The sequence below is a fragment of the Poecilia reticulata genome, chromosome 11, assembly GCF_904066995.2.
Source record: "Poecilia reticulata chromosome 11, P_reticulata-male-v2, whole genome shotgun sequence".
NCBI lineage: Eukaryota > Metazoa > Chordata > Actinopteri > Cyprinodontiformes > Poeciliidae > Poecilia > Poecilia reticulata.
The window spans coordinates 12,028,101-12,054,042 of NC_088840.1; the positions used below are offsets into that span (position 1 = coordinate 12,028,101).

The window sequence follows — 25,942 nt, forward strand, 5'->3', positions numbered from 1 at the left end:
TAGATAAATCCCAAAGCTTTGTAGTACTTCTGATTCAGTTGTTCACTTTCAGTTAAATTAAAGATCCTGGTTTCCTTTTTCCTAGACTATATAGTTTATCAAGGTTTTTGCTGCTTAACATTTAGGATTTTTTACTTATTTATTGTTTTATTGCACAGAACAAACTTATCACTGCAAGGTATATGTCGTTGAACATAACAGAACGCAACAGGACTTATTCCCTTTCAGTCTTGGAGATTTGATGAGAGGGAGGCAACACAGGTAAGTCTGCCAGCAGAGGGAGCAGCTGGGAGAAAAAAATCTAATCTAATCAAATCACGATAATGAAGTATGATCGATGCTTCTTAGAAATAAACATCGTTGCCAAATTGGCAAACACCAGATTTCTGGGTGTTTGCTCATGTCTGCTTGAGATGCATAAAAAAGCTTAGAATTCAACTTCTTAAAAACCGTATTATCAAAACATTCTGACAGAAAATAAACAAATAAATTAATAAATACATATCAACACTGTAAGTCATTAAAAAGCCGTGAATTGGATTGGAATGATTAGATTGGTGCGTTAAGATTGGGTTGTCTTGAAACTATGTGATATACTTCCAGGGTTAATTTGAGAGCCAAAATAGTTATTAATAATTAGAACAAAGGATATTGTGCGTGGGTTCAGATCAACATGCCAAGCAGTCTATCCAAGCATTCATTTCCGTAAGTGTTGATTATGAATACACAAAATGTAGGTTCAAATGTATTGAGAATAACCTGTACAATATTAAAATCCCACACTGGTGTGATGTGATTTGGTCTTCCTGTCAAAGCAAAATAATAATTTTGAAATATATGAAATTGTTAAAAATACTTTTCCAAAGTATTTCTTTTTGTTGTTTTTTTTTTACAATTTCATCATCTGACAGCATAAAAGCACAGATTCTACACACCACCTTCCTCGTTTGGCAAAAAAAATGGGAAGCACAGATGTCATTTTTATTCACAAAGTAATACCCATGTAGCATCTGACGTGAGTCAGGTTGTAAAGTAAATGGAAAGCAAGGAGAGATTTGCAAATGAAAAATGCAACAGAAGCAAACAGTAGCTGTAGGAAGGAACATAATAGAACGCAGCAGGAAAATCCCAGTGAAAATATATTTATAGATATGACATCCAGAGCTCCCAGATCCTTTCCTCAGCAGGTCTCAGGCATTATCAGCGCTGTAGAGTTACAAAGCCATCTGTGTCCGAGAGATAAGCGTCATGAAAACCTGTAAAAAGCTGGAGGTCACTGGGAAAAAAATTTTTTCATACGCTTTTAAGGATTCCTCCGTGTACCAACAACTGAATCAGTAAAAAAAGTGACCTAAAATAAAATACCAAGGTGATGATTTTTTTCAGACTCTGGGAAATTCCTTAAAATAGTCATACAGTCATATCAGAGTAAATTAGATCTGCTGTGACAGGTAAAAAAAATGTAGAAAGTATATAGTTTATCATTTTCAGTTTTTTTCTTTTTAAATGATCAAAAATCTAACCTCAGCAAGGAAACAATTCACTATTCCTTGATGTGTTGCAAGATCTATGTGTGAACGTAGTCTTGTTATGTAGAGAGAAGATTACAGCCGTTTGGAGGAATTTTGGACGTCCTGTCCACCTCTTACTGTTCAACATGGGAACAGAAAGCAACTCATGCGGCCCGAACGCCACATGCAAAGGGAGAGACACACACATAAAGCTTGACGTCACCTAAGGTGTGTTTTTCTTCCCCTCTGGGTCCCATCCATCTGCTCATCCCCGTGAAAAGAGCCCTTCTTGTTCTTCATGTGTATGTCTGGTTATTATTATTATTATTATTATTATTATTATTATTATTATTATTATTATTATTATTATTATTATTATTATTATTATGTTTTGCCCAGCAAAAAAAATAAAATACAGTAAAATAACCAGAGACGAATATTGACTTTATTGTAAGAAATGTGAAAAACATTGAATATGTATATCCAAATGACATACTGTATACGTGTGTATGTGTATGTGTATGTGTATGTGTATGTGTATGTGTATGTGTGTGTGAGTGTGAGTGTGTATGTGTGTGTGAGTGTGCAGGGACGGTAGGTGGAAGCGGGAACAATTTTGTTCTGCTCTGTTTGGCAGTACATCAGTGTGATTTTTTTTTCTTCGTGTTTTGTCAGACTGCACCATTCTTCTGCTCCCCCTCTTCAACACTCACCCATCTATTTTCATCCTCCAAAACTCTCCGTCTCCCCTGTTTTGTGACAGTGCCTGCTCGCTCTCGTCACAGCACTCGCGGCTGGAAAAAGAAAATGCTCTCTGGTTTGTTTAAAATATGGGAATATGAAGTAAAGAGACAAATTCTTGATGTTGCAGAGCATGAAAATGGATGAGGAGAAAGAGCAGGTATACCACATAAAAAGGTTTTAAAATTAATTCATCTTTTTTCCCCCCAGTAGTATCTGTCACTGACACCATTTTAAAACCTTTTAATTATTATGTAGGATCAAAGTTATTCATACCACTCATATTTATATTTGTACAGCAATCTTCTGCCAGCAGAATAGCATCACATTTTTTAAACACTGTTTCACAAGGTTTGAAGCAGATTTAAATCATTCATCTTTGCACATTTTTGTCTCCTTCATCCAGAGTCCTGGTTCCTCTCACAAAGGAATTAGACCAGAGGACATACTTACTTATGCCCTGAATAGTATCCAGTTTATTTACTTTGAATCAACATCATTAGCTTTTTTTTCTTTTGCTCTTTCCTTTGGTTTGTTGTTTTGTTTGTATTTCCTTTTAATTCCTGTAAAGCACTTTATATTGCCTTGTTGCTGAAAATATATACATACAATTATCTTTACCTTTACCTTTCTCTACAGATCACCTCACAGGGTTTGTGTGGGCTTTTGTTTTGATGACTGGGAAGTCCCATAGGAGTGCTAAAATGCACCTTAACGCTCTCCGCCCCTGCAGAGGATAAACGGATCCACACAGTAGATCTTCCACCAATTGAAAAGCATCCGGTAATGCTTTTTAATTACCAAAATGTGCTTTTTTTTCTCCCATAAAATCCAGTCATTTGCTTCAGTCCAAACAACCCAAATTGTGTTTAGTTCCTTGTGTTTCCGTGTGTCTTTGAAGTCTGGGACCACTCATTGGTTTGTTTGCCACGTCCTGGTTATGCCATGGAATCTCAAGCCACCGTACATACAAAGACAACATAGGAGGATATGCTGAACCTACTCACTTGAAGTACCTGCTGTCACAGGTTAGGGAGAAAACAAACCAATATTTTACCAACACCTATCTGCCTGTCCACCCACAATCCTCACATTGTAAGTCGAACCACCAACCAACAACTAAAAAGAAACAAAACGACTCTTACTTCTTACTACTTCCTCCTTCAGCCATTTTGACATTTCCAGCCGCCCTCTGCCGCCTGAGCACCGACAACAAGAAAATAAGGCAAACAATTAAATTATTCTTTTCATTTACCACTTGAGTGCCACTAATACTTCCTTCCCGCTTCCAAACAAGAATTGACCTCTTTTGCTTGTGAAAAATCATGACTCGTTATTTCCGTCTTGTGGCAGTAAACCGTTTAAATTGCCATTAGAGTCTCTAAGTGTTTTATATAATTGACTCATAAACTTTTGCCAAACATGACAGTCTTGTCTGGCCGAGGCACACAACACTAAAATAAAACTGCTAAAACTAGATCTAAACTAAAGCAGACGTTGCGTGACCTAATAATTGTGCTTCCGGGGAGTCTATAAAATGCAATTATTTCTTAACATGAAATTTCCTTTCTTCTAGAAGAATGTATTAAACTGAAAGCATGCTTCCTCTAAAAAAATATATTAAGTGAGATTATACAGCAGAAATAACATATCTATCTGTAGGCTTTGTTACACATCTTTACCAAGGACACACACAAAAATCTCTGTATAGCAGCGGTTTGTCTCAATTCAATTCCAGATTCAATTACCGATGAAAATGGTAGAGCAACTAATTCACTGAAATCAATGCATTCAATCCTAATTATTTCATAATGTCTCTTACATAATCCAATTTAGGAGGGGAATGGGATGACAGCCCTCTACAGGCTATTCCTGTTTGCTGGATTAGTGCCAGCGAACTGTGATCATTAGGGTGATAAAAGGAACAGATAAGGAAATGTGATTGAGTAAAATATATATAAGCTGTCATCGATATAGAGCAAAAGGTTGCATACATAAAAAGACACATGCTTTTTTTTTTGTCCTTCGCTGTTTTACTTGGTATTTGTAAATTAGTAGTTCTTGCATGCATGATGCCCCTCTTTCTTCGTTCTGTTGCCCCACACATACCCATAGACACACACACACACACTCCCACATACAAACCGACAGACAAAACTTTTCATTTTTTTGAGCACACACAAGAGGATCTCTTTTCAGTGTAAAAAATAAGCCAGTTTAGCTTTGACCAGTCTAAATACAACTGATTTTGTACTGGAAATGGTCATGTGCTGTTCAAATATCATGCTTAGTAAAGCCTCCAACTCGCCCAATCATAAACTGGGAATCAGTCACCAGATTCAGTATTGTCAGCCACCAGTGGCGGTGCAATATTTTCTTGCACTAACAGTGCACAGAGGTGGATATCCCACTGATTGACATGTGCATACACAATGCATATTATTTTGGTGTGCAATTGACAACATTTTCTTATTTTCCTTTAACACTCTGGGAAGAGAGCCGTATTCCCAAAATCAAAAACAGCCAATGACTGGTATATTGGTCATTATGCTGTGTGCAGTAGAGTCCTGCTATTCAGGGAGCCCTAAGCAGACGTCAAGTTCGCTTTTACCTCAGCCCTTGTCCTGCATGACAAAGTGATTATGGAGCAGATGCCATTGTCTCTAGTCGATAGCATAACATAAAGAGGATTATCCAGTCCTGTGCGTGTACACACCAATTTCTGCTGGCAGTTATAGGCAGCATGCACCCAATAACCTACTGACACATAAACGCCACCCAAAGTGGGGGGCCACATAATGCGCTCTCATGCATCCGAGCTGGGGTGTAAAATGGAGCATATTGACGTGCAATTGACAACAGACGTCGCGTAAATCCCCACGTTCACTCCCATTCCACACGAACCGCACATGCTGAAGCTGGACTCAGAGAGGAGCCTTTACCGTGTGGGTGTGTGTCGACGTGTGTGCCGGCACTTTGACACCCGAACGCCCTCTGCGCGCGCTGCTCCGTTCAGACAGGCAGACAGGCGAGCAAGCAAGCGCGAGAGACTCGTGCCATTAAAATCTCGTCTACGGACCCCTCCGTTGGCTGCGCGCGTCATTACGCTACAACTACAACTCCTGGCGGCGCTGCTGCTGTCTGTCGACAGAACCCCAACGGCGCACCGAGAAGCACGAGAAACGCGCGCGCAAAAAGGTGCGAGAGGGACAGGCCAGCCGCTTGGGGACAATGGGACCGTCCCCTCGCTGTTAAGCCAAGCAGAAGGCGGCATGACCAAAACGGAGCAGATCTGAACTTTGACAGGATCCGCTTTGATCTGGATTAATTGCGGCCGCATCTGACCGGTGTGAAGAAGGGGACAAGATCAGATCAGATCAGATCAGATCAGATTATTATTATTATTATTATTATTAGCGTGTCAAGGGAATAGCTAACCCACACTATGGCTCGTGGAGACATTCGACTGGGGACCTGGCAGGTGCTGCTGACCATCTCCATGTTCATCATCCCTCTGTGTGCACATAACGGTAAGACCACCGCTCCACCGGAGACCCACCCTGCGCGTGTGCGCGGCAATGTAGTTCGGTCATTTGTGCAAGACAGCGCGCACGTGCGTGGATCAAATCACACCTGCACTTGGACGAGGATTTAATAAAACGTGGAAAATGTCCAGATAGAGATGCAACGTTCAGCTAAATATTTATTTCTCGTCAACCACATGGACACAGGCTTTGCATTGATTTACTATTGCCAACATGTTGTAATAGTGCAGTACCGGTATTATATTTCATTAATTCGGTAAAGGTAGTAAGAGGGATGTGTATAATTAGGAGGAGGACATGCAGGTGTCCTCCTCCTAATTATATACAATGAAACATATCTATTTCATTGGCTATTTTTTTACCCTATAGTATTCTTAATTATAGGTTAGGAATACTATAGGTTCTTAATGATAGGTTTTAGCTACATTGCTATATATACAATTGTCACTGTTCGAGTATGTAACAAGGAAAACATACATTGTAGTATAATATATATGCCATTATATTCTTTTTCTGATCCAAAATCCTCGTTTAAATAGCAATAGATTAAATTAATGCATTCTATCTTTATAAGTGAGATATGCTTATAGATGGTAAGAGTTGACGCGGTTCATCCCCAGACAAAGGCCGGATTAGGTGCTCTGTGGTCGGTCTACATGAAGCCCATTGTGCCACAAAATGCAGTAAATTCCTCCAGACATTAGAGGGGGTGGACGGGTGGGGGTTACAGGACAAACCCAATCGCCCCCCCACCCCCCTCCTTCTTTTAATTTCGTTTTTTCGTTTCCAACATGTAAAAGAAAAATCCCAGTAGACTATCGGAAATAAAGGAAGAAAAATCTTTCGGGTGTAAAAAAAGAAAAAGAAAAAAGAAAGAAAAACGAGCGCCGCCGCTGCCCAGCAACAGTGCGGCTCGTGCACATACGTGGGGTCGCTGGGGTTCACGCGGGGGCGCGCAGACTGAACCCCGCGCCTCCCATTCCTCGTCGCATCCCTCGGCCTCAATGTGTAACCAGGCGTTAATGCTGTGACATATTGACCAGGAAATAGGCACGCAGGTCTGGCAACCTCCCTCTTGTGATTTAGACTACAGCGACCACGAGGGAAGGGGAATGTGATCAATTAGGACCATGAGCTACAAATTGGCCTGGTGGAACAGTTTTATCTATTGGTAAAATTCCTATAATATAAATCAATCAATCAATCAATCAATCTATCTATCTATCTATCTATCTATCTATCTATCTATCTATCTATCTATCTATCTATCTATCTATCTATCTATCTATCTATCTATCTATCTATCTATCTATCTATCTATCTATCTATCTATCTATCTATCTATCTATCTATCTATCTATCTATCTATCTATCTATCTCTCTCTCTCTCTCTCTGTCTGTCTGTCTGTCTGTCTGTCTGTCTGTCTGTCTGTCTGTCTGTCTATCTATCTATCTATCTATCTATCTATCTATCTATCTATCTATCTATCTATCTATCTATCTATGAACTATTTACCTAATTAATTAACTGCTTAAGCTTCTATGATTGCAATTGCACCTCTGGAAATTTTTCTGTGAGGAATTAATCAACATTTTTTCAAAGAACTAATCGGGTAAAAGGCTAATAAATCCTTAAGTGCATAGCAATTGGTTTTTCTTGATGCAGTCATGGAAAATGACATGGACTGATTCCAGACTCTTGGGTGCACTGTCATGCGAACGTGTGTGTACTAACTCAGAGACTACATACTGTGAGGTCCATCTGCCCTGCAGCCTAAGAAAGCTCATGATATGTCAGAATAGATCAGCTTGTCTCCAACTTTCACACCAAAACACACTGAAGGAGGTGATGTCAGGATGGTATTTATAGCTTAACAAGCAGCAAGAGATCCACAAGATATGATGGATAGAGTCATTTTAAAATGCCTGAAACAAAAATTATGAATAAATTATGATTGCATTCTCAATTTTTAATTTTAGTCTTTTAGCCCTCCTTGAATATTTTTGCCGTTTTTAGTTTGCAACTTTGCAGCTGTCTCTTTCCCACCACGCCCCCACCCCCCTTGTTTAAAATTGGTGCAACTCCTTCAAGTCTCTCCCCCGAAACAATTAAAATGACCTCAGGTAGAACTTGTTACCATGGTGACTCGCTCAATGCAGTGCCAGAGGTTTGCAAGCCAACTGTCAGTTAAAAGCACAAATCACAGCCTGCAAAAGACGGATGTCACACAGCAAAAGCAGAGAGTTGTGCGTTCAGTTTGAGCATCTTGTAATCTCCTCATGTTCCCCTTTTACTCTTGGACTCTCTACAAAGACTTCCAGCTGCTAACAGGATGCAGCTTCGCCTAAGTCTCAACAGAGCAAATTGGCAGATTGAGCCCTTAAGTGAGAGCTGAATCAGCTGCAGTCGGTTTGAGTCGGCGGGGAATGTCTCTTCCTACAAAAGAGAAGAGAAAAAAAAACCATAGGCCTTCAGATTCATTTCAAATCCTTCTTTTCCCAGAGATGGAGCTGGCATCCAGCACCTACCGACTGGCCGGGCAGTTGATTGAAAATCAGGGAAGAGAAAGAGTACTAACACTAGATGCTCTGTTTCCACTGCAATTCCCTTGCCCTGCTCCTCCTTTCAACACAGCACCTCTTTACATCTCACCATGGCAACTGCGCTCCACGAGTGTGTGCGAGTGAGGTGAATCTCATGGCTTCTCAGCCGCCACTGGTCTTCGTGACTCGAGGCACGTTCGGACGGTTTTTGTTTGAGGTCTGAATGAAGAGCCGTGTATTGAAAGGTGGCACCTCTTTTTGAACCGAGGAATTTGAGGGTGGCAATGGAAGACCAGCCATCCAGCAAACCTTTTGGCTAGGCTTAGCTGTATCTGTAGCTATAGGCCAAAAGAAAAGTGGAAAGAAATGACAGACAACTGTGGGAACATACAAAAGTATTCCCAGAAGATAAAGACCTTAATGGCTGGTACTTAAAAACCACTTTTCTAGCTTTGAAGGCCACTTATATGGCTTTTTCTTTACACAACAAGCCACTTTCACCTATCTACACACGCTTGTACACACCAATTTGCAGATTGACACTATACTGTCTAAGTATAGTGTGACATGAAGCTATGGACAATCTGCCTATTGGGAGAATACTACACATCTACCCAAGTCATAGCTGCCCTCTGTCTTTTCATCTAGCTTCAAGCAGGAATTTCAATAGGATAAGAGTCAGCATTAGTGTTTAATAATATTATACTATTGTATTCCCTTACTGGGTACCAAGTAACCCAGGAAAGGAATACTGGGTTACATATTAAGTAACCCATAATATGGAACTGAAAGTTCTTCATTTTAATGATTGCACTATCCTGATGTTGGATGGAAGGAGTTAGAATATTAACCAAACTATCCTTTCACATGCAGATCCACTAAGAACTCATACCCCTGCACTTAAGGTAGCATCATGCTAGGATAGGAGGGTGTTATAAAGGGTGCCGAAGACTTGATAGAGGTATGGAGTTTAATTTTTAACCTGGATCATAACCTTAAACAAATAGCCAGAGCTACTGTGGGGTGGTTTATGTCAAATTATATGTATGTGTTAAAATGCATGGAGAATGTGTAGCAAAATTGGAAGCTGATGTTTTGAATCTTTCCAACCAATTAAACTAGGAGTTGACTTTTTTTCCCCCTAAAAAAATACTTCAAAATTAAAAAAATAAAAATAAAATCCAATCTGTAGGTGTATGGACATATACAAAAGACTAGCTGTGATAGCTGTGATCCCAGTGAAAGGTGATTCTATACAGTATTGATAAAACATTCAAAACGTCACAATTATACACAACTTGACTAAAGTTTCTGGTTTACTTATACCAGAAATTATAACCCCTTGAGGAAGACCTAGCCAAGAGGTGATGAGACAACATTTGAAAATATTCTACTACATCAGTAGATGTCTCTTAGAAATGTTTTGTAGATTTTTTACACTTAAATGTAATTTGAGTGCAGTTACCGTGTAATATCAAGAACTTTTACTTCGTTGTGTATTTCCACCCTTGTTGTCTGAGTCCTTCTCCCCAGATTGCAAAGTGCAGACGAGCCTGACCAGTCAGTCTCTTAACCCACAGCTCTAAATCCTGATTTAATCCTCAACAAGTCTCAGTCACCCGAGAACATTGGTTAGTCACTTACTGTAACAAATCCTGCGTAGGACATGCAGACTGCACACTTCCATCTTCAACTTTTGCTTTTATTTCTAGAAAAATCTTATTTGATTCCTATGAGATATTTCCAGTTTTTTTTAGTACGCATCTCTCATTAAGAAAACAACACGTTTAACAAAGGTGACGGTGTGATAGTGGTGTATCCTGCTGGGAAACGAGCCCGGGAAAACTTTCTGACATTTCCTCTGAGTGCTGTAAAGAGACACTAATGTTACTTATGCACAAAGCAGAGTCGGAAACTTGGGAATTCTCAGCCTTGCCTTTAGGTAAGATGCAAGATAACGACTGCATAACTCAAGCATTCCCTCTCACAGTCATGCTGACAGCGGCTGTTAAACTCAGTCACAACTGATTTTATTCTGAATTGTCAGCTTGCGTGTCGGGTTGTGTACGTGATCTTGTCATAATGCGGACGCAGTACCTGCCACCCCTGGCGTAAAGTGAGTTAAAAGGAGTAGCACAAAGAGTCGACGCTGAAAAATAATCCACCTTTTAGAAATGCCAAGTTCAGAAGCTAATAAGTTAGAGTTTTTAAGCATAAATGTAAGAATAACTCTTATTAGCACACCCAAACAATTCCTTGAAAATAAATATGTGTTATTTCATACAACATTTTTGATTCATGATGGACTTTCACTGTTACCATCGGATTTGCCTGGCCATTGCCTTCCTGCATAATTCCATTCAATTCTCTTGCAAAGCGTAGAACAAGGGAGTGGTTTCTGCCCAGCTATCATTAGGTATTAATATGCTTGATCTCTAAGCCAATAATAAAAAATATAAGAGACAAGGAAGCATTCAATTCTAGTAGATTTGTGGTCTATGTTAAAAATAGCTACTTTTTATACACCCCATTATTTTTGATCAAGAAAAAAAACTGTGGCAACTGTGATAAATAAGACTAGGAAAGAACTGGGCTTGTCTTACCACCAGAATAAGATTTTGAGGAGACTAAGTCTCCATGGCAACTAGTAGAAGCTATGACTTGCCCTACTCTCACTAATGTGAATGAGGCGAGTTGGCTAAGTTTTCAAAATGCTACTGGGGTTTTAACTGGACATGTGTGCTTGAGGCTTTGATATCTGGCCAGGCAAGAATTGACCTTTGAAGCAACAACCACTTCAGGTAGGTATAACGTGAAAGAAAGAAACAAGATGTGAAAAAGCTCTTCATCACCATTGTTACAAATGGTGTAGAATCTATCCCCTATGTGGAAAATTTCATAAAGTCTTTGAAATACCAGAAGAATTCCAATACAAATTCAGCGGCTCCTGACCAAAACACAAAATGTTTTGTCTTTGGGAGTTTCTGCAAGATAACAGCCTTCATCGGGTCACCCTTGACAATACAACCTTCTTGCATTGTCAAGCCTAAGGCAGATATAAACTATCATGACTTACCAAGAGCTCAGAGTTTTGTTTTGCTTGTGCAAGAATAAGGAATCACAATACAAATGATCTTTGCGGTTAAAAAATATTTCTTGCTGTTTCTGATTGACAGGGCGACATTCGCTGGCCAGACGTCATCCTCACCACAACCACTCGTCCGTCCACAAGGAGGCCTTGGACACCAGGATGGTTCTCAGTGACGACTCAGCAGAGAGAGAGCACCTGATTGGAGCAGGAGTCGGTGCCAGGCTCCCACTCAGCTCCAACAGGCATCACCACTCTCACAAACGCCACTACTTGGATTTTGTAGAGGAGGACCAACACGGGGAGGAGCTTACAGCCGGAGGGGCGGGGCCAGACCATCCTGGGAACCCGTTATCCGATGACGTCATCACGGTGGCGTTTCACAGTCCAGCGCCAGATGTTGTGCCCGCCGACGTCACTCTGGATTGGGCAAAAACTCCCAAAGCTCAAAAGCAGAGAGGTGGAGAACCTAATAAATACTCTCTGACTGAGTACTACGACTACCTGTCCTCTGACAACGACGTCTCAGCAGTAGACACGACCCCAGAACCTGATCCGACCCCTTCGCCTCCACCAGACATGGAGGATGAGAATCCGCTCCTGGCAGGTTCTCCGGTGATCCGCAAAAACTCAAGGCCAAACACCAGTGGTGGGTCATCTTTGCCAGCTCCTCCTATGCAGGGACCAGACAACAACAACGGAATGGGTGTAGGTGGGGCTGTGGGTGCAGATGGCTGCAGGCTGGGCTTTGTGCTGTCCGGACCAGGAGTTTGTGTTTCTCAGTGTGACATTGAGCCAAACTTTTGCTTCAACGGAGGGATGTGCACTGTGGTGGCAGGAATGGGTGCCTTCTGCAGGTGAGAGTCGTGATAAGGCTTCAGGTCAACTTCATTTTGTCGCTTTTATGCGTGTTTAGCGTATTGCAAACACAGCATTGTCACGAGGCTGATAACTAACCGCTCTGATTTGGATCAAAAACATTCTCCTTATTAATTTGGTTTATTGCAATCATTCCCAAATGTTTTGTCCTCTGACACAAAAGGAAAGATTAAGGGAAATACATGCAAGCACGCACACACACACACGCGCGCGCATGGACAAAGACAGAAGGCTGGCTTAATGTGTCATGTGGGTTTGTCAAGATCACAGCAGGGTCCCCAATGGATTAGCTCTGTTTTTTGAGGTAAGAGATGTAGAGAGCACATGGCAGTCGCCTGCTCAAAGAAGTGTGAGGAAAATGACAACAGAGAAATGCACACACACGCGAGCGAGCACGCGCGCACGCACGCACGCACACACGCACACACACACACACACACACACACACGCACGCACACGCACGCACACACACACACACACGCACACACACACACACACACACACACACAGTATCCTCGCATGCACAATACCAACACACAACGAAGACTGGACGCATCATGTTGCAACCATCTGCCCCATCTGCAGTTTGACCGTCAGCTTGGTGACAAACTGTTGCTCATCCTGTCCTATGCACGATCTGAAGCATATGCACAAATACATACATACATACACTTGGACCATATTAAGATATGTGCTGTCAGTTGCACAGGTAGAACAGGTCAAGGCTAAAATACAAGCATGTATGCATGCAAATGCTCTGATCCTTTGATCTTATTAGAAGCAAGGCTGCTTGTTGGACAGCCTCCAGGTTGCACCACATAACATGCAAGTACTATTGCACTCCTGTTTGAAAAATGTTGCGCATCTTGCAGTCTACCTTGCAGAAGTATCTGTACCACTTGAGTTCTTCCAGATTTTATCACATTGCAGCGTCAAAATTGAATGTATTTTATGAGGATTTCATTTGATATGTCAGACGCTCTTCACTCTTTGGGATCTGTTTCTTTAGGATCTGTTGATCCTCTTGATCAGTGCAACCTCTTGATTTTGGTCCACTTCTATTCCATTATGAATCTAGCAGATGAGCGAAGGCCTCAGAGGTCTGTTGGAGACCTAAGAAAGGTCAAACACCAGTGCCAAATGGCAAACAAGTTAGGAGTAAAGTTGTGAAGAAGCTCTGAATGTTAACAAAAATTCAAGTACAAATGCAAAGTTAATTTGACATGTAGCGTATAGTCGCTCTTGGTGACTCCAGAGGAGCTGCAGAGATTCACAGTTTTGGTGAAAAAAATGTTGACAGAAACACCGTAAGCTTATCGTCTGCTTTGTGTATCATATTTGTTCTTCCCTCCATTCCTTTGTGTCCAGGTGTAACGTACAGGACTACATCTGGAATAAAGGCCTGCGCTGTGAATGGGCCGTCACAGAGTTCCAGGTGTTGTGCGTTGTGGTGGCCGTGGCCTGCTTCGTCTTCCTCCTGCTCTTCATGATCATCGTGTTCTTCGCCAAGAGCCTGTACCGCCTCAAAAACGAGAACATGCGCCTTCGCAAACGCAGGTGTGTGCGTGTGTGTGTGTGTGTGTGTGTGTGTGTGTGTGTGCTCGATCCCCCTTTGCATTCCACAGTGTTGTTCAATTTTTTATTGTTATTTTTTTTTACTGTGACTCATATTGCAGCGAAGGGAGAAACAAAAAGACGCTTCTGTAAATATTTATATCGCGCCTTGTGTTCCTCATTGCGTTCCCGCAGTAAGTACCGCCCCCAGAGCAGCGAGCCGCAGACGGATGGCCTCTCGGTTTCGACGACAGCTGACGGGTCGCAGCCAAATGTAAGGAAACTGTGTGACACCCCTCCGCCTGCCCCCCAAGCTCATACTCACAACCTGGCGTACTATGACAACATTATCTGTCAGGTATGCCTCCACTCTCCTCCTGTTTTGCTCCTGTCCCTCTGTTTTCAGTATTTTCAGTCTGTCTCTCTTCAGCTTTACCTTTTGTTCTCGCTTCTTCCTTATTATGTTCTCTCCTATGCCCCCCAAAGCCAGCTTAAACAGTGATCTGCTGTATTCTATGAATCTGTCTTGTTCTGCTGCCGTGTGTGTGTGAGAGAGAGAGAAACTTTGCCATCTGTCAGTTTGACTCCAAACCATCAGCTAAATCAGAAGACTGTCATTAGGATGTTCACTTGCAGATAGTTTGTGCAGCATGCTTGTGTTTAACCATTTTCACACTCACCACCCACCTCTCAGAGGTCATCAGCAACCAGCAATCCCTGGGAGTATAGCCACAGAAAGCCTTATAACCACCTCCAGGTAAGCCCAGTGGAGAAGTCTGCGTTGCCTCCTCTCCCCTCCCTGTCTTTGTTGGAAGCCCACCTACTGTGCAATTACTACTAGCTGTCAATTTTGCTGGAAACCTTACTTCCAACATTTTCTCTCCTGAACCCAGTCCGATGCACGCTCCGGGTGAAATGACAAATGGCCGAGCTCTTGCGAGTCAGGCACTTGTTCACATGTGTTCTGCGGTAGCCTCTGCAGTATGATTAAACACTAGGCTGCCTCATTTGTTTCCTTTCTCACCCGCGTCCCTGCAGCTTCCCGAGGTGCTCGGCGAGGCAAGAGCGCCTCCATTTCCCTCAGCACAGCGCATGCAGCCATTTTAGCTCCTTGTGCAGCTCTTCTCTATATCTTTTCTGAAACGCATTTAGGGCTTGCTATTATGTTATGTACCAAACTGCTCAGTAGCAGCACATAAATAAGTGCAAATGACAGCCCATTAATTACTGTCTTAATAGGCATTTGTTGTTCCTGCAAAACAGTGGAGTTGGGTTTGATTAAGATGGTTTCACTCAGTCTACAGATACCAGCAAAGACCATTGAGTAGAGTAGAAATGTAGCTTTCAACTTTTAAAACCTTTCATCTGTCATGCTGAGGCGTACTTGGTGAGTTGTGTCCAGTAGCAGCTAAGCGTGACCCGATCAATGGTGCCCTATTTACTGCCTGCTGTGACGTTGACCTTCAAACGTCCATGACACTCCGATAAATGACATGCTTGAACATTTACACACGGACACATAAACAAATGCATAAACACCCAAACAACACAGACACGTCTCTTTGACTGATTATAAAGTCTGTTTAATTCAAATGTTGGAATTTAAACACTGATGAATTTATTTGTTTTATTTTTTTTCCAATAAGTCCTGCACCTGCAGTGAAAAAACCTAAGCAAACAATTGTGGGTTTTCTTTTTTTCCAATCTTAGTCAGTGCTTTCAGCTCTGTTAACGCTTCCCTACGGCGATTATAGATGAGTTTCCGTGGCTACCGGATGCTCCAAATGTCAGGGCTAGAGGCTAAAAAGCCACAGCGAGCTCATAGCCTGGACTGCATTTTCGGAAATGTCATAAAACTAATAGGTAGTTTTTATAAGCCAGGGGCATTACATAAGAAGGTACCATGTCAGCCTACATGATAACTTTTCAAGATAACATAGGAACCTCTTTTGATCTCTCACTCTTCATGAAACATTTTTTTTCATCCGATGTAAATGCAGAAGATAAGTTGCCAGTAATTATATTTACTCAGTCCAACAACTCTTCATAATTGCTTGCGACTGTTCCTTTCCTCAAGCCTCTCCTCCGTCGCTTGTTGACATGGTCATGAAACTTATCTTGAACCTAAAAATCAACACATTCTCCTATCCAAATACTGGCGCTTGCTGAAAGCCTACCATAAAAACAAGTTTTTAAAGCCACACTTAAATGTTTCAGATCATCAAACATATCTTCTGTCACACACACACAAAATAAAATCAGAGAGAAAATGCAAAAAAACTGTTTTCACATAATGAAAAGCTGAAATGAGGCATTTGCAATAAGTTCCAGTCTTTTACATCATTCTGGGGGAATTTTGACACACTCTTTTTTTTTTTCTCCGAATTGTCATATAGTCAAGCTGCAGCATCTTAGATTTAAGTCCATTCTTTGATTAGGCCAGACCTAATCAATTCTGTCTCTTGAGCTGGTGTTGTTCTGCTGCATAACCCCAATGGTTTTCACTTCCTGGTCATTTCCAGAAAGTATTGGTATTGAGCACCTGTGTGGTATAGAATAAAAGAAAAACTGTTTAAAATGAAAATATCAATAGTTTTAAAGACCAATAAAAGCAATTTAACATTGATTCTGAAATCACCAGATTGTGGAGACATTAAAATCTGCACATGTTATGGGAACTTGTTTTCTAGTCCATCCATCCATTTTCTTGACACCCTTGTCCCTTGGTGGGGTTGGGAGGGTTGCTGGTGCCCATCTCCAGCTAACGTTCCAGGCGAGATACACCCTGGACAGGTCGCCAGTCTGTCGCAGGGCAACACAGAGACACACAGGACAAACAATCATGCACACACACACTCACACCTAGGGACAATTTAGACAGACCAATTAACCTGACAGTCATGTTTTTGGACTGTGGGAGGAAACCGGAGTACCCGGAGAGAACCCATGCATACACAGGGAGAACATGTAAACTCCATGCAGAAAGACCGGGGCCGGGAATCGAACCCAGAACCTTCTTGCTGCAAGGCGACAGCTCTACCAACTGCGCCACTAGTTTTCTAGTCTCCATTTCCATTTCTATAGACATTACTAGACTGTTTTTGTCAACTTTTACTTTTAGTTTAGTTAGAAGCAGTCACTTTTCATTAATTTCTAGTAGATAAACTCATTCTGCAAAGTAAACAAGACCCAGGCTATACCCCTGCAAATTGCTCCTTTTGGTCTCGGTGAGACGTGCGTGTTTCGTTACACACGGACGTCTCTTGTTTCACCTGAGAAAGCATTTGTCTGTTGAATTAAGCGTCGTTTCACTTGCCACGTCTCATCCGCAGCTGAATGGGAACTGACTCTCTCTCTCCGCAGGACGAGCCACAGAAGAAGGAGAACCAAGCCAAATCCCCCCTGCCTAAAGAGGAGGGGTCCATGAACATCCTGAACTCCCACTCTCCCAAGCACGAGAACAACCGCCCTGCCTCCGTCGTCCATGGCCACACCCCCAACAACACGGAGGAAAACGCAGAGGTAAACATGCTCCAGAACAACCTGGTGTAACGTCGGCACACGATTGAGTGTGCGGCGGTTGAATCAGACCAAAATATTTTACGGTGCGCGCGCACACACACACAGAGGTTTTAGGAAGAAAAAAAAAGATAAAAAATACAAGTTTACACCTTGCTAAGTAAGATTTTCTAAAAGGAACTAACAACATCTAAAGTTAAAAGTGAGCACAACACATATTTATAGTTCCAACGCGAGAAGCACAATAGTTCTGTTTACGAGGCTGCCATGCTGCTCACGTAGATCACCCAGTGGCGCCGCTGCCTCCTTTTTCTCCTTCTATCTGCCTTTAATGCTGGACTAAAATCTCTGGCTCGGACCAACTACTGACTGACTGTTCTCTCTACTGATGCTCTGCCTTGGTCTTTTGACCAATGAACTTCTGCATTGTCTTTTCTCCTGTTTCCCTGAGCTTCCCCTCTCTCTCTCTCTCTCTCTCTCTCTCTCAGCCTTTCCCCCCAACCTAACCGTGTCTCTCTGCCCGCATGCATTGGTGTTATCAGCGAAAATGTGTCTGAAAAAAGCGTACAATTTGAAAAAAAAAAGAAGAAGAAAATATGTGGAAATAAAGTGAATCTGTATTTGCAAACTATTAATGTGCAGCATTGCTAAAATACGTTGATATGTCTAGATTACCTGAGGATAAAGTAATTGCTTAGAGTTGATATTTGAGTCTATATGCATATATTACAAGCGCTGTGTCTTGGTTTTCAATGTGTTTTGCTATCTTTAATGTACTTGATATTCTTTTCTACCTTTTTGGCTATTCATGGAGGGTTACAGTTCACAGTTGTTGGAATAAATCTTTTTCATTTTACCCAGCTTGTACCCGTGTGTTGCTATGAGCTCCACCTCCCCTGCCCCCATACCCCCAGACGCCGCCTTCCTCTTTTGCTCTTTTCTCTTTTTTTCTTTTTCTGCTTGTCTGCACACAATGAAGCTTAGTACTGCCCAACCAAATAATAACTGAATGCATGGCTGACCCTACTTTTGTGCTGCAGTAGGGCTGCTCCTCACAGATTACGCAGCAGAAACACAATAGTGAGTGTGAACCTATTCAGAACCGCGGACAGCTCCTAGAGTGTGACTGCATTAGGAACTCCCATGAAAACCTTTCCTCTTCTTTCTATGCATTCCTAACTATAAACTGCAGTTTCAGTCAGAGGTTTGCATGCTTTCATAATGGGCATAAATGTTTAGTCAATTCGGGGCCGGTAGTGATGCATCTGAATACTTTTTCCAAAAGCTGAATGATCCCACAACAAACAGCTTCGGTGTTTTGTTTTGACCTGCAGAGGTCCACGTTACAGCGGTTCTGACTGAAGACTCTGACTGAAGACAACGTGTTTTTGTATAACGGCTTAATGAAGGAGATTTCTAGGGGTCGTCTGTAATTTTATCAATATTTTCTCTTTGCACGATAAGCTCCAGATGTTCCATTTGCAGAATTGGCAGCAGGTTGGGTTTTTAAGTAAAGCCTGCCCAATTAACTATTCCAGGTGTTCTATATTAGTCCACAGCAAAGTAACAATCAGAGAGCAAACCAAGTAAGAACCCCTTTTTCCAAAAATCTGCACTTTCAGGTTTGACTGAAACTTTATTTTTTTGAGAAAGCACAAAGACAAAGAGTGAGATATTTGGGCCAATGTAAAGCTTTTATAGCATAAAACACAGTACAGTAATGTGTGGCGGTGCAGTATTATGGTATGGGTGGGATGGTGTTATTCACACATTGCACAAAGTGAGTGTAATAATTAAAGACCAAATCCAAACTATTCAACTTCATCTGAAATGAATGGTTAGATAGCAGAGACATGGACTCAGTTGGGTATTTAAGCCAAAAAATAGCCGATACCAAACACACATTCAAATGCGAAAATACTTTGCCAATCCCAAAGGACAATAAAAGTTGTAGCTCAGATTATTCAAGGTTATTTGAAGAGGCGTTGCCGATTCCGTGGACAGGAATGATCTCCTGTAGCGGTCTGTGTTACAGCAAAGTCTCTGATTAAAGACACTGTCTTTGTATGACAGTGTCATAAAGAGGATGGCCAAGGTTGCCAATCATTTTCTTGAATTTATATAAAAGCCTTCTTTGCATCATCATCCTCATCATCATCTCCAGAGGTTCCACAGTCGTCCTCAGAACAGAACCAGCCTTCTTCATCAGATTACTGGACCTTTTTAGCGCCGATGCTGCTGCCCCAACAGGTGATGGCAGAAGAGATAACACTCTGGACAACAATTGTTGATCTTAAGAATCATTGAAGCTGTTTGTTGTATAATTACTTCCTAAAAAAAAAGATTTAAAATGGCTTTCATGTAAACTTCTGACCAGAACTGCATATGTTTATTTAACCCACTGTAAGCACATTTCAATCAAAATGTGCTACAAAATGTGCGAATGTGTGCTCCTTTGTCTGCTTTCTTAATGCTAAATAGAGAGAGCTTGATTTGAGTCACCAGAAGGTCTAATGGTTTGTCTTGTTCTTTAGTAAACTTCCAATATTACATAATGGGTGTCCTGCTTAAGCACAAAACAACCTCCTCTGTGAAATCCAGGCTATTTATCTGCAGCAGCATTTCCACCTCATTTTGATAAGTCCGTTCTGGATTAATAGAATTTACTGGAAGGTGCAAAAACCCATCTAATGTTGGAAACATTATAAAATGTGATTGTAAACATTATTTTCTAGCATTGGTAAGAAGGTTTTCTTTATTTTATAAAAGCCCAAGGAAATAAAGGAATAAACTTCAAATTACCATATTTTATTTTGCCATATTTCAAAGCATGGTATTAGTGACAGAAATAATGTTAATTCTATTCTTGAATCATTCTGTGTATGTACTTCCCAGCCTAGGAGATGGTGTTTGTTTCCAGGTAATAATCCCCTCGATTCATCCACGTTGCCTTCTGGTGGTGTGCTTAAGTAATGTTTGCAGTTCGAACTCCTGGATTTATTTATGGAGATACACACCTTCCAAATTCCCATTTACTAAATGTTTTGCCTAAAGAAATATTAAGTGTTGCTTGCAAAATTTCGCCAATGAAATTTTGAAGGGAAACATCACTTAAAGCTGATGGTGTGCCAGGAGGCTGTCGCCGTTCACCTCACAAAGTTTTTAGAAATAAAACTTAGCTTTTCCCTGGCATCACTCCTGCACTTTATGGAGTTCTGGTTCTTCTCAGCCAAACTTTATTAATTTAAAATTACACAATCACAATCATTCTTTCACCTTTTCTGCACCAAGAAACTGTTATCACATGATCAACCCACCCCTGTTTTTTTTCTGTTTTAGTCCTTATTTTATCATTTTGTTTTACTTTCCCTACATTGTTGCATCCCATTTTTTTTTTCCTTACCATATTTCCTCATCAGGATGGAGTCACCATTGGCCTGGAAGTGCTACTGCCCAAAGAGGCCAAGCTGCACCAGGAGGTCAGTCCACCACTTCAGTACGATGTCTTCCTCTACAAAGTTGCCAACAATGGAGACTCCACCTCTCACAGCCAAGGAGCTCCCTCTAACTCCGTCTCTCAACCCGTTCCCAAATCGCCCAAATCACCTAAACTCACCATGGGTGCCGCGTCTGGGAGGCACTCCTCACCCAGCCGTCACTCCTTATCTGGTCGCCACCCATCACCCAGTCGTCACCCAGCACCTGGGTGTCACCCTAATTCCCCCCACGCTTCCTCCCAACAGAAATGTCTTCCCGGCCTCTCCTCCACCCCTCCTCAGCAGCGAAGCCCCCGAGGCGGAGCTCCCAGTTCTGCGAGGTGGAGAGACCACCAGAGCGGACCCATTCACTCATCTCCCTCTTCGCCTCATCTCACCCAGCTGCCTCCATCGCCATCCAGAGCAAAGTGCAGCGCGGTCAGCACCCGCTCTCTGCCGCCTCTCTCCTGACCAAATGTTTCCTGTCTATCCCCCAACAACTTGCACATTCAAACACACAAAAATATGTCTTTGTCCCATCTGTGTGGTCCAGTTTTGTACCAGTTTTTGTAGATATTTGACCAAACTACCCATCTGTGCGCTCTCAACCCACACATTTATTACTCAGAGGAAAACGGACCGCACAAGGTTCAACGGACTGGAGCTGGAAGTGCTAGAATTCAACATGGATGCACAAAACTACAAAAGGCAAATCATTCTGTTGTCGCTGCAGCCTCAGATATTATCTTTGATGTGAATAACAAGCTTTCTAAACTCAGGTTCAAGACACCTCAGACACAACCCCCATAGCGCGGTGCCAACGTCAGCAGAAACTGAGGAGGACGTAGCTCAGAAAAACGTAATACTGTTATCATTGTTTTATATGAATCTTTTGCTAAAAAATTTTTTTGTTTTCATGTTTCTAATCCTAAATAAATAATAAAGAGAGAACAACGGCCCGTTGTGTTGTTTTGTTCAGGCAAGAGAAAGGTCAGAGCTGACAGTATGAAGACCTCTGCTTCCACCTTGTGGACAATGTAGGCATTGCGACAAAAGGCTTAGTAATTCTGTTGTGCCTTAGTGCCTTTCCATCAGGTAAATCTTTTGTTAGCGTTTATTTTAAAAACACAAAGACGGTTTGATTTTGCTGCATTAGAATCTCGTTGAAAATGTTACATTTCAGTAATTTAATGAAAGAGGTGAAACTCTATTTCTGACATATTCACGCACATTCACAATTCAAAAAGCACTTTCAGTGACAAAAAAAGACTGAGTAGAACAGACGAGGATGTTTTATTGCATAAGGACTGGATCCCTGGAAGCAGGATGGACAGAGTGAATTGGACACTTTGCTAAAGTCAGCATAATTAGAGATCCGGAAGCAAACTGGACTTGACCACATCTGACATGAATAAAGATCACATCGACACTGAGACGGTTAAACAAGACGAGACAAACAAACATATTGAGAAGAGGGGTCAGAAAACATAGAGATTAAAAGACCACAAAAGGGCAATAGCACAAAAATGATTTAAAATCTTCTATTCTATCAGCTGATGTGCCAGCCTACCAGATGGTGGTAAACAACATTTGCAAGGACAAACAATGTTAATTGTGCCATTTTCCTCACACAATACTGGAGGAATTACAGCAGCTATCACTTTTTATGCGCTATGACCAGTGGTGGGAAGTAACGAAGTACAAGTACTTCGTTACTGTACTTAAGTACAATTTTCGTGTATCTGTACTTTACTTAAGTAGATTTAATAATGGGTACTTTCTACTTTTACTCCACTACATTTTACAGTAAGTATCTGTACTTTCTACTTCACTACATTTCTACAAAGTGTCGCGTTACTCGTTACATCCAAGTCGCGTTGAGCTTTTTTTCCGTTAAAATGTGAAGTTCAGGGATTTAAGGTGGCGCCGTAAAATCCGAGCAATAACGTGACTTAGTGTCTGTTGTCACCCATCGGCTCCACCTTGACTCGCACGCGGAGCTCCAGACATGCGCAGTGGTTTCCTCTGAGCGTCAGTAATATAATAGCGCTGCATAAATCATAAGATATGGCGACATGTACAATCAGCAGCGCTTCGCTTTCACAGATGGTTGGACTTCGTCCAATTTTTAACATCACTTGGAAGGAAAGCTTAAAGAAAGGTAAGCTCCGTGGACGTGATGCTAGCAAAGCTAGCTGTATTGACTGAGACACATGTTGCATCTGCATGAAAAAAAGTTGTCACTCATGCGCTAAATTATTGTGTGGAGGTGTTGGCTGAGGTGTTGCATATATGGGACAACACTGTGACCAAAGTGCAATATAGTAATATGACATTCATGGACGATCCGATTCTTCTGGACGGATCTTGACCAAGTCCTATAGTGCTGAAGCCTCACTGAGAGCCGTTCTTTGTTCTTGTAATGCTCTGCGTACACTGCAGTAGCTATTTTATTTCATTAAAATATCTTTATATTTAATTGGCGAATAAATAAAACAAGAACGTAAGAACACAGAGCATGCTCATTGCTCTTTGTTTTCGTCACCTGTCATGGTGGCAGACGTTGCAGCAGGAGGGAGGATGAGAACAGTCACGGTGCTCCTCCTGCTTGGTTACTTGTTGCTTATTGGGCCTTGGACAGTGTTCATAGTTGAGCGTTGTTAATTGCTATGTTTAATGGTGCAGACAATTATTATTTCTGACATTGGCAATATGGGCAACCACCCAGGGTGTTATTTTTTTTAGGGATGGCAGGAGATCTGTGTATTGTGGCACAGAGATGAAAGCAAAACAGAATGAAGAAGAGTTTGAATTGTCACTGGATAATTTATTTCAGCTCTAAGTGTTTAATATCTAGGTGTTTTTATGGGAAAGTGAATCTTTCAGATCAATTTGAGAAGCAATTTTGATAGGTGCACTTAATTTTATTGTCATGTAGCATGGGGTGCTGGTTTTGATTTGGTCTTGGGTTCAGTGGTCTAGACTACAACTCTGCTATGTGGCTCCTTGGTTCCAGGTCCTCCTCTGCCAGTTGGATTTCTTTCAAAATAAATGTGTGGGAAAAAAAGTGAAGTTCATACTGTTAGGACAGGAGATGTTTCCATCTCTGAAATTATGATGCATAGAATCACATATCTAAGTCTAAACTATGTTACAGAGTAAACTCAATAAAAACATGCTTTATCTGTGGCATTGTTCATTAAAATGGCACATTACTGATGTATTAAAATTAAATATGATTGGTACACTTAATGATATTAGTGATTAGGCAATGCATTCAGCAAGTACTTTTACTTTTAATACTTAAGTATTTTTAAAAGCCAGTACTTTTTTACTTTTACTTAAGTAAAATGTTAATGTGGTACTTTGACTTTTACTTAAGTACATTTTTGACTGTGTATTTGTACTTTTACTTAAGTAAATTTTTTGAGTACTTTCTCCACCACTGGCTATGACCTAACAATTAACTGCAGTATTTTATCAACAACAACAAAATGTTTGCAGTGACAGTCACTGGTAAAACATTCTGAACTTCTTTTTTTCTTTTAATCTTCCAGAAGCCATATAAAAGTTGGTCTTTATTGGCCTGACAGAAGGACAGTCATATAAAATACTCTGAAGTTCACAAACTCTCTATAAAGTAGGCTTTGACCTCCCCCTGGTGGTCAAAGCTACACTCTTTCAGAATGCAGCTCTGTGCATTTAGTCTGGCAATGCAAGGCCACATTAGAAGCTAATTAATTAGATGTCAAAACACACCGGCAGAGCGTTTTGCATGTCTTTACCATTGCTATAATTATGCTTGAAAGCTATTTTTAAATCAAGGCTGCTTCAAATCTTCAATCACTTTGTCATGTCAATGTCAATGTCAAATTATTTATAAAGCACTTCAAAACCAGCTATTAAGTGCACCAAAGTGCTGCACGGTATCCTTAAAACCACAGATAAGAACACATAAAAATGAAACACAATAGATTAAACAGACAGTACAAGTGGATTACAATGTCAGGGCTTCTGTAAAGTGTTCAAGACTATTTGCAGATCTAATGGTGAAGGGTAAGTTATTACTGGCCTGAATGGGTTCTACGGTGTAATGATTTGCACTCTGACCTTTGAAACAAGTGATTTGAGTTAAAGTCTGAGTAGGGCCTTCTGATAGTGCACATAATCTTTCATACAAAACAACAAGTTGAGGGGGGGGGGGACTCATGGCTTGTTTTGTTGATCTCAAGAGGCTTTGCAATTTTCCCACTCAGAATTAGACAACAGAGGTGAAAATACAAGAGGACATGTTCAAGTAAAGAAAAAAAAAAGATGCAAGGAAAGCAAAGCAAAAAAAATAAAATTATTTCATGCAAATGTAAACACTTTGAGAAATTTTGCAGCCAACTCCTCAGAGGAATGCCCCATTTCAAGTGTCCAATCTGCCTGATGTGCATTTGGAGGTCAGTCCGGTGTTTCTCTGCAGAGCCTCATTACAGTGCAGCTAAGGAGAGATCTTGAGCACTCTTTAGTGAGTTTTAAATCAGCTGTTACCATCCACTGCGTTACAGCATGCTTGGACCATGACTGTTTACAAAAAAAACCCCTAAATAAAACGTCTGATGAAATAGATCCTCTCAGTTCGCAGATCCATCGGTTGATTTTTGTAGCGAAATCACTCAAGAGTTTAGTTATTCTAAAGATTACCTCCAAATGAATCATTAGCTTAACGAATACAGGACCTCACACCGTTTCCATACAGCCTTTAGTCCTGTGTGATTTTACCTCGCTCGACCCCCCCGGCCCCCTCCCGCTCCGCCTGTGCAGCTTTTGCAGGATCCTCTCAGCGGCGGTGTTGCTCCACAGCCTGAGCTCGCGCTCCTTTCGGTGGAAGAATATAACATAACCCTCAGGCACTTTGAAACCACTGATCTGCATCCTCATTAGCATTCCCTCTGTGCGGACTGAGGCAACGTGTGCTGATTCAACATGATGCAGTGATAATAGATTTCGTTATCATATAGATATCTGGGCGATCTCTGATGATCCCCCGGTGTGTTTAAAGATCTGTGATTGTGTGTGTGTGTGTGTGTGTGTGTGTGT

At 41.4% G+C, this 25,942-nt stretch overlaps 1 protein-coding gene across 2 annotated transcripts; it reads left to right on the forward strand.

Annotated features, from left to right (window-relative positions):
* The first annotated feature begins 5,161 nt into the window (after window positions 1-5,161).
* Window positions 5,162-21,813, forward strand: LOC103472278 (uncharacterized). 2 transcript variants are annotated; one of them, XM_008421787.3, is made up of 6 exons: window positions 5,162-5,782; window positions 11,518-12,286; window positions 13,677-13,865; window positions 14,058-14,136; window positions 17,226-17,384; window positions 20,801-21,813. In XM_008421787.3, the coding sequence occupies exons 1-6, from the start codon at window positions 5,698-5,700 to the stop codon at window positions 21,326-21,328; spliced, it is 1,809 nt and encodes a 602-aa protein (XP_008420009.1). In that variant the 5' UTR covers window positions 5,162-5,697; the 3' UTR covers window positions 21,329-21,813. The 2 variants fall into 2 exon arrangements, with proteins under 2 accessions (XP_008420009.1, XP_008420006.1); XM_008421784.3 differs by having other exon boundaries at window positions 5,163-5,782; window positions 14,058-14,220.
* Window positions 21,814-25,942: the final 4,129 nt, after the last annotated feature.

What these genes read in the sequence shown, in the direction of transcription:
- LOC103472278 (XM_008421784.3), top strand. Translation starts at nt 5,698, where the DNA reads ATGGCTCGTGGAGACATTCGACTGGGGACCTGGCAGGTGCTGCTGACC. An exon ending in ATGCGCCTTCGCAAACGCAG is followed by an intron (nt 13,866 to 14,057) that starts GTGTGTGCGTGT and finishes GCGTTCCCGCAG; the next exon opens with TAAGTACCGCCCCCAGAGCA. An exon ending in ATGACAACATTATCTGTCAG is followed by an intron (nt 14,221 to 17,225) that starts GTATGCCTCCAC and finishes CTCTCTCCGCAG; the next exon opens with GACGAGCCACAGAAGAAGGA.